At 62.7% G+C, this 11,395-nt stretch overlaps 4 protein-coding genes across 4 annotated transcripts; 2 read left to right on the forward strand and 2 right to left on the reverse strand.

Annotated features, from left to right (window-relative positions):
- Positions 1–333: 333 nt before the first annotated feature.
- CHLRE_09g388171v5 (uncharacterized protein) lies at positions 334–3,681 on the forward strand. The gene is made up of 8 exons (XM_001694864.2): positions 334–803; positions 946–1,060; positions 1,441–1,513; positions 1,996–2,064; positions 2,231–2,290; positions 2,508–2,603; positions 2,833–2,922; positions 3,163–3,681. Exons 1-8 carry the CDS (start codon positions 716–718, stop codon positions 3,394–3,396), a joined length of 825 nt encoding a protein of 274 aa, XP_001694916.1. The 5' UTR covers positions 334–715; the 3' UTR covers positions 3,397–3,681.
- Positions 3,682–3,852: 171 nt separating this feature from the next.
- Positions 3,853–6,665, forward strand: CHLRE_09g388208v5 (uncharacterized protein). Its single transcript, XM_043065458.1, has 8 exons — positions 3,853–3,989; positions 4,170–4,264; positions 4,521–4,581; positions 4,693–4,776; positions 4,986–5,127; positions 5,324–5,524; positions 5,758–5,851; positions 6,076–6,665. The coding sequence occupies exons 1-8, from the start codon at positions 3,919–3,921 to the stop codon at positions 6,225–6,227; spliced, it is 900 nt and encodes a 299-aa protein (XP_042921087.1). The 5' UTR covers positions 3,853–3,918; the 3' UTR covers positions 6,228–6,665.
- A 2-nt stretch (positions 6,666–6,667) lies between these two features.
- CHLRE_09g388245v5 (uncharacterized protein) lies at positions 6,668–8,513 on the reverse strand. The gene is made up of 4 exons (XM_043065459.1): positions 8,346–8,513; positions 8,134–8,197; positions 7,898–8,010; positions 6,668–7,704 (listed from the first exon to the last, which is right to left on the reverse strand). Exons 1-4 carry the CDS (start codon positions 8,484–8,486, stop codon positions 6,979–6,981), a joined length of 1,044 nt encoding a protein of 347 aa, XP_042921088.1. The 5' UTR covers positions 8,487–8,513; the 3' UTR covers positions 6,668–6,978.
- Positions 8,514–8,567: 54 nt separating this feature from the next.
- Positions 8,568–11,313, reverse strand: CHLRE_09g388282v5 (uncharacterized protein). The gene is made up of 5 exons (XM_043065460.1): positions 10,886–11,313; positions 10,204–10,613; positions 9,866–9,958; positions 9,463–9,566; positions 8,568–9,164 (listed from the first exon to the last, which is right to left on the reverse strand). Exons 1-5 carry the CDS (start codon positions 11,109–11,111, stop codon positions 8,927–8,929), a joined length of 1,071 nt encoding a protein of 356 aa, XP_042921089.1. The 5' UTR covers positions 11,112–11,313; the 3' UTR covers positions 8,568–8,926.
- Between the last annotated feature and the right edge of the window lie 82 nt (positions 11,314–11,395).

Here is an 11,395-nt window from a genome sequence, read left to right on the forward strand (position 1 = left end):
TCAATAAATCTTGGCCACTGTGAGGTCTAGTTGGGGCGCCAAGAGGGAGGGAGTGCCGGCCGGCGACGGTGTGTGGGCAGGTACCAAGGCGAGACATGTGGTGAGACAGCGAGGGCCTCCCACGTTCCTGGCCCGCGTCACCGCGTGTTAAGTAGTTAAGGCGGGTCGTTGCACCAAAGGACACGCCAACGCGCTGTTCAGTCTCGACCGGCGCCTAGGAAAAGGCAGGGGTCGGAAGGAGCGAGGGGCATCACGCGTGTGCACCGGATCGAGGCACGACGTGTGCCGGCAGTTGCCTCCCCAGTCGCCTCTGCCTCCATACTTTGCTTATAAAAAGCATTTTTTGGCAGAATAGGTGTACATAATTCAGACGTGCTGTTTATACTGTAGTTGCCAAGGTTATCGAAAGGTACGCGCCTTCCTCACGACCTTCTGCGCGCGGCTATGAAACATTAATTTTTCATCACAGTACATCTAGAGAACATCTTACCGGGCCTCGTACGTGAAGTGTCTGGAGTTTGCCGAATTCCACCAAGCACAAGGATCGCGCACAAATACAAACTGCGACTACAAAAGGGAGTGCTGCAGGCGGCTCTCATCATCAAGCGTTCCTTGCAGCACGCTCTCCAGGGTTGCTTCCCGCGGACACACCACGGGGTGAAGGGCCCGTACAAACCAGTCTCAGAGTCAGAAGTCCCAACAGCCGTGCTCCCAGATGGCCGACAACAAGCCTCCGATTACCGTGGTTTCGGTATCGGATATGCACGGTCTGTACCTCCGGCACTGCATAGACGTGCCTCAAGGTACGCCGCCTCAACCTAAGGAATGTGGGCTGCCAGGTCCGCGTGCACAGCGCAGGGGAGGTAGCAGCTTGGGCAGCGGGGCTCTGGGCTCGACATGCCTAGACACGTGTGAGACCTCCTTACCTGCCTCCCGCCACCGTAGGCGATGTGTTGGTGATAGCGGGGGATATCGAGCTGCGGCACAAGAAGCGCGACGTTGCGCTGTTGGAGGGCTGGCTCGCCTCGCTTCCGCACCCGCACAAGGTGGTCGGCTTCGGGTGGGTGTGACCGTTTGGGACACGCTAGCCCGGCATGGCTTGGGACACGCTAGCCCGGCATGGCGTGCTTCCCAGCTCTTTTCCTTGTTTCCAACTGTATGTACGGCGCTGCAGAAATGGTACGCCATAACCGTACACCTGTAGTGCCTGTTGCTTGTGCATGTGTGGATTCAGCCGACATGCCAAGGGCAGGCTGTCGCGCCCCAGGGGACCGCCGTACGACAGCCGTACGACAGCCATATGAGCGCCTCGCCATGTCTTTGCCCACCCATGATCCAGCCGTTCAAACTCAACCCACCCGTCCGTGCAGTCTTGCAAACACTTATTCAGCTCACGCAATGCCGCATGTACCTAACGTAAACCGGCTTGCATTGCGACAGGAACATGGACCGTGCTGCGTTCGAGGCGGGGGAGAGTCTGTCTATCGCAGGGGCCACAGTCGTCGTCGACAAGGTGTGTGCGGGACAGGGACCCGGTTTCCAACAACGCGACTGAGCGTATTGCCCGGCCCCTCCAGCGGGCGACTTACCGTATACTGGTGCCTCGGGCGCCTGAGTGTTAGCCGCATGCGTGCTTTGTCTTGTGCTTTGGGGGGCTGGGTGCCATATCGCCGGGAACATTGCCTCGCCGCGATCACTGGTGATGGCGCACAGGGTTCACTCGGGTGCTACGGTTTTTGCGCGCTTCTTGATGTAATCTGTTGCCATTTGTTTGCATGGTACCATCCGCACGCATGTGGGGTTTCTGGGATGGGTGTTTCGCGCAGCTGCGGGTCTTGTTACACTCTGCCCTTTGCGTGCTTAGATTTAGTTAGCAATACAACCGCATGCGTGCTTTGTGACTTTGTGTTGGTGGGGCGTCCACACCGACTGCACGTCAGCTTGCGGCACCTGACACACACGCACACGTGTGCTGTTGGTTGCGCGGCTCCACAGGTGGTGGAGGTGGGCGGGCTGAGGTTGCTGGCTTCGCCCTGGTCCCCCGAGTACGCAGGCGTGTGGCAGGTGCGCGCTGTGCTCCCGGCGGCCTGTGGGCCCACAGGCGCAGTCGAAGATGCAGACTGCCGCACGGGGCGCATGGCGCTTGGCGGCTTCAGGCGTGCTTGAACTTTAATTGCGATTGCGTGGTGTCTACGGTCCTCACGGGTGCTGCAATGCTTTGCGGCTGCAGATTGAGAGTGAGGCAGAGGGCAAGGCGCACTGGGCTCGGCTGTTGCCCCACGACCTGGAGGTAAGAATAACATGCATGGTCATGTCATGGGGCATGTCAAGTGACTGTGACTAGGGTTGCAACGCGGAGCCGGATCGTCTATGCACTTCGCTACTTGCGTGTCGTGCGCCCCGTGTCCTATTTGAAAGGCAGCTGCACGTGCTCCTGCACTTGCTGGTGCGTTTACAGCACGACAGCTCCCTGCTCCTCCCCTGCCCCCACCCACCCCACCCCGCAGCTTGACGTGTTGGTGACGCACACGCCGCCGGCCGGGTACGGCGACCTCACGCGGGGCTCCCACGTGGGTGACAAGCAGCTTCTGGCGGCAGTGCAGGTGGGGGGCAGCAGTGCTGGTGGGGGGCAGCGGGCTGGGGGCGGGCGCGTGCGGCTGTGAGTGCAAGCGTAAGGGCATGATGCCTCGGTAGTGGTGCGTTGCTGTGCTGTACTGCGTGCTGCCCCGCTATGTGCTTTTGCGCTCGTCCCTCCCGAACTACCAGTTGCGCACATGCCACTCGCACAGCGTGTCCAACCAACAACGACGCGCTTGTCCCGCATGCGCGCAGGCGCTGCGGCGGCCGCCGCGGCTGTGGGTGTGCGGCCACATACACGAGGCGGTGGGGGAGTACCGCGTGCCGCACCCCGCAGCGCCGGAGGTGAGGCGTGTGCGTGTGTGTGTGTTTAGGTTGGGGGGGGGGTAGGGGCGGGTGGGATGCAGTGTGCAGGAGTGCTAGGTCAGTGGCGGCACGAGGGTGGTATGGGGGTGGTGAAAATGCTCGCCGCACGGTGGGCGACAATGTGCAAATAACCCCATGGCGCATCCGGTACTGTAGTAAGGGAACGATCTGTTCTCAAGCACTGCATCCCTGCCGCCGCCGTGTACTGTTCGCGTGCAGGGCATTCTTCTTGTGAACGCCGCGGCGTTCTACACATCCAAGCACGGTTGGGAGGCGAAGGCTCAGCCGCGGGCGGTGGCGCTGCCGCAGGCGCAGGTGGTGGCGCAGGGAGATCCCGCGCGGGCGGCGGCGGCGGCAGCATCGGCGAAGTCGCCAGGCAGTGACAGCGACGCGGGAGGCGGCAGTGGCGGGGCGGGGGTTTGGAAGGCGCCGAGGGATTGCATAGTGCTTTGAGGCGTTCCTGCGCTGGTGGGCGCGGGATTGAGGCTGGCTAGGGACCCCAACGGCAAGTTACATGCGGAAGAATGCGTCAGCAGGGGAAAGGCACACCTGCAGGAGCTCGCTATATGCGCAGTGGGATGTCTGGAGCGTTCGTCGAGGTGGCTCGGAAGTTGACCGATGCCGGGCGCTGCTGGGCGTGAAACGGCCTGCATGCCCACCTTATTACTTCGCGTTTGTTTGTCTACGCGGCACTTCAACTATTCGGCAAGGCATTGCCAAATGTAAAGGGACCTGAGAGAAAGTAAAATGTATTTTCCGGCGAGAGTCGGGGCAGGACGGGGCGATCGTCCAGGGTTACTCGCCAGGGGTCCGGCTATGACTTGCCCCCATTGCGCTATCCCCGCACGAGTAGAAAAGCCCTCCCCGGACGCCCCACCTTGCATAAACATATTTCCATACAATCAACTAACAGAGCAAATCCAACACCGTACGCACGAGTCTGCTTTGCGTAACCCGCCTCGGCTTTCTTTCCACATGCAATTTGCTTCCCTTCGCAGCACCTCTGTGCAGTTCCAGCCCCAGCTTCTGAGGACGGACCGCCTCAGGTGTGCATATAACAGCAGTCCGGAAGTAGAGCAATCGATGAACTACGTTGGGCTCCTCTTGCTAGCAGCTTGCGGTTTCGTAGCGCTGCTGCAATACCTAGCATTACCTAGGGGCAGCGAATCCTCCCTCAACACAAAACAATTCGCGGCACCCGTCAACGAGGCCTCTCCGCCGCACAGGGCCCTGCGCACAGCCGCGACCGCCCACGCGGCCGCCCAGTCGTCTGCGGCTGGTGCTGCCGGCCCCATGGCGAGCGTGACTCTAGTGCCACAAGGCAAGTCGTTTCATATTGTCCGTTGTGCGTATAGCTTGCAGTGTCGTGCAGTCCGGCCGGGTGTAGCGGGTGAGCATAATACTCCCTACCCTTATGAAAGCCCCTGAGGCGGCGAGAAATTGTGCTCAAGTCAGTTGGTGTTGCGCGTGATGCTGCTTGGTGCTTGCGTGCTGCCGCCTCTGGCTGCCCTGTCCCTGTTCCCGCGCTGTCCTCACCCGCCCCCGCCCCGCTCTTACATACACACACACACACACAGGTGGGCTGCACGTGTCCAAGCCCACCTGGTGGCTGGAGAGCCGCTTCCACTTCAGCTTTGCGTGAGTCTGGCCTAACGCTGCCGATGCTGCCGATGCTGCCCTCACCTTCGCCGCTATTCTCTCACGCGTAACATGCATCCTCCCATTATGCTCTCATTCACACACGTGCAGTGACTACTGGAACAATGAGAAAATGAACTTCGGCGCGCTGCGGGTCCTCAATGACGACCTGGTCAAAGCCAAGGCTGGCTTCGGGTGAGTGATTCAGTAGCTAGGTGTGGGTGTGGACGTGGGTGTGGGTGTCGGTGTGGACGTGGGTGTGGGTATGGGTGTCGGCAGCAGTGGCAGCAGCAGCTACCTGCTTGCTCACCACCTCCGCCTCCGCCTCTGACGCGCACATCCGCACCCGCGATCTCATCCTTCCCCAACCCTTGCCTCGACCCCCAACCCCCGCACCCGCGCAGCGCGCACCCGCACCGGGACGCCGAGATCTTCAGCTACATCGTGAGCGGCGAGCTGAGCCACGCCGACTCCATGGGCAACCGGGAGGCACTGCCGCGCGGCTGCGTGCAGTACATGAGCGCCGGCACTGGCGTCACACACTCGGTGGGTGCGGATCGGCATGCATCATACCTGGGGAATAGCCGTCCCTGAGGTGGAACGTGAGGTCACGGCCTCACACCAGGCACATGGCACCGTTTCGACACTCCATGCTTGGCCGCCACATCGACCTCGTGAATCCCCTCACGCCTTGGGTCAAGCCCTTACCTTGGTCTTGTCATCCCCTGCCGTACGTGTACAGGAGATGAACGACGGCGACGAGACGTGCCGGTTCCTCCAGATCTGGCTCACCCCCGACCGCCGCGGCCACGCCCCTCAGTACGGCAGCACCCGCTACGAGCGCGCGGACCGGCACAACCGCCTGCTGCGCATCCTGGGCGGCACCGGGCCCGCGCCGGCCTGGCCGCAGCTGCACAGCCCCCACTCCATCAGCCTGCATCAGGTGGGCGGGTGGCGGGTGTGGTTGGGTGGGTGGGTGGGTGCACACCTTGTGTGTGCCACTGGGGCGGGCTGGGCGTGTGCCGGGCTGTGGAGGGCGCCGCGTGTGGGACCAACAGGCGCGCTGCGGTGCTGACATGAGCTAGGTTGAGAATGAGGAGTGCGGCTATCGAAGCCCAGAACCGGTGCCTCCTGCTCACAATGAAGTATTGTAACACTTGTTGTATACCTCCGCAGGACGCCAATGTGATTGTCTCGGAGAGCGACGCCGGCACGCGCTTTGACCTGAGCCTGGGGCCGCGGCGACAGGCCTACCTCATCTGCATCGAGGGTGGGTCCAGGGTCAGGGTGTGGGGGTGCGCGCGCGTGGGGGGGGGGATTGCAATGCGGGATGTGGGGGTGCCGGAGGAGTCATGGATGCGGCATTTGTGCCAGGCGGAAGGCTAATGGGTCTGGTGTTGAGGCGCCTCTTTCACTCACCCAGCTTACCCCGAACTGTGGATGTTGCCCGCATACCCTTACCCATGCCCACACCCACGCCCACGCCCGCAACAGGCGACATGCAGGTCAACGACCAGAAGCTGGGCATGCGCGACGGCGCGCGCATCGTGGGCGGCGGCTCCGAGGCCGCCCCGGCGCCGCTGAGCATCACGGCGGGGAGCACCGGCGCGCACTTCCTGGTGGTGGAGATGGCGCGCAGCGACTGAGAGTGTGGGAGTGAGAGAGTGAGTGAGAGAGACCGAGTGATGATGGGTGCATGGACCCAGCCAAGTGGGCGCACTGGGCAGGGGTGCGGCAAACAGGACAAGCGGACTGTTGCTCATAATTGTGGATCCGAATGTGCATTGACTGTGAGGAGACAGCGTCGGGCTGAGTAATGTACAGAGGGCTTTGAGAGAGTGTTTGCTGCGGCGGAAGTGAGTCTGAAGGTATGCGTGGCTTCGGTACATTGGTGGGGCTTTCATGGGTGTGCTGTCATGTGTCGTGATTGGTGTGCATTGTGAGGGGCAGTTGCCGTGCCTGCTGAGGTGGTGTTGAGGCACGGAGGCTCAAGGAGTAAGAAGGGCGAAGGAATTAAACTGCAGGCGGCCTGACCGACAGAAACACAACATGCAACTGAGTTGCAACTGTAACTGTATGGGGGACAAGTGAATCGTTGCCGCCGCCCGATGCCGTGCACCACGCTGCCTCTCCACTGCAACAGGACCTCCTGTCACCAGCTCCTCAGCGACGCAATTGCACACGCGCATGAGCCGTATCCCGCCGTCACCAATATTTCCTTTCATGACGTCGTCAACCATGTCAGCATGTCAGCAAACATAATGCCGTCAAGCTTATAAAGTTTAAGTTGCGGTGGCGGCCGCGAGTTCATGCATGCGACGTTAGTACGCTGCCAATGTGGCAGCTCCAAGCTAGCGCCCCACCCTGCCTCCAGCATCACCCTCCCCAGTGCCAATCTCACTGCACCTGCGCACCCACCGCCGCCGCCGCCGCCTCCTGCACCCTCGCCTGCTCCACCTCCACCCCCTCTCCCAGCCCGGGCCCCTCCAGCTGCAACCCAGGCACCAGCTCCTGCAGCCGCCGCCGCACCCTTGCCCTGACTGCCGCCATGTCAGGAAGTGCCATCACCGCCGCGTCGGGCGGCACCAGCTGCGGCGGCGGCGCCCGAATCCGAACCACCCCGGCCGCGCCCTCACCAGCGCCCGACGCTTCCACGCCGTCTCCGCCCCCGCTGCCGCCGCCATTGGCACCGCTGCCGCCTGCTGGCCCCTGTCCGGACGCACTGGCAGTCACCTCGCCAACACCGCGTGACCCCGAAGCCCCAGCGGATGCAGCCTCAGGCCGAGATGATGTGGAGGAAGCGGCCAGCGTGCGGAAGGCCTCTGCGAGTTCAGCCGCCTCCCGCGCCGCCTGCTCCTGGTCCTCATCATCCTCCCCATACTCCCCATTCTCCTCCTCATCCGCCTCGCCCGCATCTTCCTGTGCGCTGCGCGTCTGTGTGCCCTCGGTTGCTGTGCTGCTCGCTGGTTCCGCAGCGGCGGCCGGGCCCGCACTCGCCACTGCGGCCCCCGTCGCGGCTGCCTGCTGCTCGGGCACGGGCATGGGCTGTGACAGGATGCGGCGGAAGATGTCTAGCATGGCCGCCCGCGGGGGCACCTCCGCCGTCGCCTCAAGCTCCTGAATCTGCATGTGTCATCAGGGCATTGAAACCACATCTCCCTTGTTAGGCACGTGCGATGTGTCAGGCGCTCTACAGACCCCTGCCGCCTGGTCAGCAGGTCAGCGCTGTGACTCGCTGTGTATTGTATGCGGGTTGGGGTCAACATACCGAGGGTGGACATAGTGTGGGATGCGTCATGCAGACTGCATTTCGCACCTGCGTATGGAGGCCGCGGGTGCCTGCGGCCTGGCCATCGAACACCGCCAGTGTCTTGGCCGCGCCCCGCAACATGCCCCACTCGAATCCTGCCAGAGCTCCCTCGCGGAAGCCTGCAACGTCAAAGAGGCAAGGTGTGAGGCAGCCGGCTTGTAAAGTCGGGGGCTTGTGGGCACCCGGTGGGCCTGACGGGCACTGGCCTCGCAGTCACGGCCGGTTGCAGTGTGCGTGCTCACCAATATTGAAACCCTGCTGCAGGGAGCGCTCCTTTCCCTCATCTAGGCCGTCGCGGTATCCTGACTGTCAGGGTTACCAACAAGTGGGGGAAGAGCCGCGTCAGGTGAGGGAGGCGACCGCAGTGGCATCAGGGTTTGGCAGCGAGAGGCAGCGAGGGCTGGCCCTGGTAAGTGTTGCCCAGAGCTTATTCTTCTCGGCGCAACAAGCTCACGTTATAGAATATCTGGTGCCGCGCCGCTCCCTCGCGTTTGAGCTCCTGCTCATCGCCCGCCGCGCCCTCGCCGTCGCTATCCGCGCCAAAGAAGTCATCTTCGCTGCTTTCTTGGTGCAACTTGGTTTCTGAAGTACACATTGCGGCCCACAATTTAGGTAGCTGAGCCTGAGGTAGCTGAGCCTGAGGTGATGAAGTTTACTGCTGCAGCGTGCGAGCCTGGTTGAAGCTATCCAGTGACTGTTCAAGAACAATTATAGTTATCATGCGCAACTTTAGACGACCATTGTGCCGCATTGTGCCAACCATTCGGTGGAACCCTTCCAAAACGCCTCCCCAGCGGTTGTGCTCCCGCACTGAGCGGGCTGTCATTGCTCGCGGAGCTCTACTGCTCCACCCAAAAGCAAAAGCTGCCAGCAACCACATTGCTAGGGCCAATCCACTGTCCTCCTCCCCGTCCTACCTGCGCTGAATACGTCCGTCGCACCTGCCTAGCGCAGCCTCGCAATATCCACCCGGTAAGAACGTGTCCAACCTCCAACCTGCTCCAACCCACACGGACACAAACACTTGGACCCCCTCTATGCCCCGAAATCCAACAGCTCATTGTAGCGCTGACGCGGCGCCGCCCCCGCCCCCGCCCCCGCGCCTGCCGCCGCCTGCTGCTGTGCCCCCGCCTCCGCCCCCGCCACCAGCCTGCCCGCCAGCAGCTGCGCCGCCTCCACCTCCCGCAGCGCCTGCACGTGCGTCTTGTCCAGCCGGGCCTCGCCGGCAATGAGGCCCATGTGCCGCGCCAATCGCACCTGGCGTGACACGTGCCTGCCACACGTGGGTGGCGGAACGGGTTCACATGTTTGTGGTTACGCATGTGCAGGGGGTGGTAGGCATCGCAGGGCAGGGGTGGCGGCCCCGGGGGAGCGTCCAGCACACGCCCACAGATCGGGGGACACCAGGCGTTCCCCTATTGCCGCTCGACTGACTTTGGTTACCGTAAAACAAGCAGCGCTAACGTGCCAAACAACAACACGCCCGCCATCAGCTAGCTATCGCCCCCTCGCCCCAAGCCCGCCCCCCTACACACCCATCCCAACCCACACCAACGGCCCAACGTGCTCACTTGTGCACGGCGACCGGCAGCCGCGTCTGGCGGCGCGGCAGCAGGCGGCCGGCGGGCGACAGGAACCAGCGCGTGAGGAAGGCCACATTCTTGTAGTCCGCCTTCTACAAGGGGTGGGCAGCCGGCAAGCAGGGAAGCCCAGATAACGAGCTTGCGTGAGCGTGCACAATGTCTTACACATGCACACGTTTCGTACGTGGCACACACACTCGTGGTTCCGCTTGGCTCGTTTCCACATGCACATCAGCTGCCAGGCGTGAGTGCACACTGTGGGTTGGTTGCGCCGGGCCCGGTGCACCTTGCAAACTGTTGGGAGTTGGGTATCGCCCACCCAAGACTTATGCCCACTGCTGGCTCCCTCAGCCCCTGCCCCCACATCACGCGCCGCGAGCCCCCCACGCACCTCGAGCACCTCAGCCACCGAGGGCCGCGGCACCGCCACCCCCACACCCCGTTGCCGCGATTCGGGCGAGGCGCTGGAGTAGGGGTTGAGGTCCTGCGCAGGGCGGCCGCACATACGACACTTTCGTTTGCTTTCTGAAAGGGTGTACGGCATGCTCTGCAAAGTGGACATAAGTCTGTGTGAAGCAACTCAAGATCGAAGCTGTGTGCAGATATGAACCGCCGGTTGAGCACCATAGTGCACCGATGTCCACAGCTGCCGCCTGCCGCCGCCTCGCATCCCAAACTCGCACCCCTGCCCTGCGGCCCCCCCTCCCGCCCCCCTCCCGCCCTCCTCGCCTGCGGCTCATATGTCTGCCCCGGCTGGAAGCGGCGGCGCGGGTGCAGCCGCGGCTGCGCCGCCGTCACCGACCGCAGCACCGCCGCCGGCCCCGCCGCCGCCATCATCTCCCCGCCGTCGGGCACCACTCCGCCCAGCGCCGCATACCCATACTTGTTGTGCAGCAGCCGCTGGCCGGCCGTGACGGCGGCGCCGTCGGCGCCGCCGGCTCGGCCATCGGGGCCCCCTGCGGCTGCGGCTGACGCCAAGCGGTCCGCCAGTGCGCCCGCGCCGTCGAGGTCGTGTGTGTGGCCGCTGCGGCCGGAGCTGCTGGCGAGCTGGTGCTCCAGGGAGGCGGCCTCCGCCGCGAGCTGCTCCGGCAGCTGACCCAGCGTGCCCACCTGCTTCTGCGCGATGCGCTCCGTCGCGCCTATGTATATGTGCGAGGGGTGGCGGTGGGTGAGATGGTTTTGATGGGTTGCCGTGAGGCGCGGTGCCAATGTGTTGGGAGGCGTGGAAGGCTCGTGAGGGCTCACGCTAAGCGAGTTCAGACCGCTGCGGGCGTGCTGACCCCGCAGTGGGGGCAGAGGATTGTCCGTGCAACCTACTTAGGTGCAGTGTGCTGCAATCATGTGTAGACAACTAGGGCATTCCGTTGGGCCGGGCTGGTGGGCGTGTTGGCACTGTGGCTTCACCCCTCACCTGCGACCAGGTCTTGCAGCCGCGTTGTCGGCGCTAACCGCTCCGACTCTAGCCCCGCTGCCTGCTGGCCGCTACTGGAATTGTCGCTGCCAGCGCTGGAGGCAAAGCCACGACTTTGCTGATTGATGTCGGGCCGTCCAGAGTACGCTCCCTTTCTTTGTGCAAGGAGTTGAAGCAGGCTAGACTGCTGATCTGCGTGTGCATGTAGGCCTGAACATGCGGGCATCTCAGCACAAGCTCGGAGGTGCTGCAAGCCCGATAACGCGCGAACGGCCGCACCAAGCCTGGACATGATTTGTATTTGTGCTTGAATGTTTATGGCTTTACGTATATGCACATAGAATTGAAGAAGCACGCAAACCGGGTTTCTTAGTACTCTCTCTGTTTCAACCAGTATTGCGCGCACAGGATTGTAATAATGTAGTAGCAACTGGTTTGCAGGAAGCAAATGATGTGCGACAAGTTGTCGCTGAATGCATGGATTCAGCCGGGATGAAGTCTTTGCCCACG

Source organism: Chlamydomonas reinhardtii, chromosome 9, assembly GCF_000002595.2.
Source record: "Chlamydomonas reinhardtii strain CC-503 cw92 mt+ chromosome 9, whole genome shotgun sequence".
NCBI lineage: Eukaryota > Viridiplantae > Chlorophyta > Chlorophyceae > Chlamydomonadales > Chlamydomonadaceae > Chlamydomonas > Chlamydomonas reinhardtii.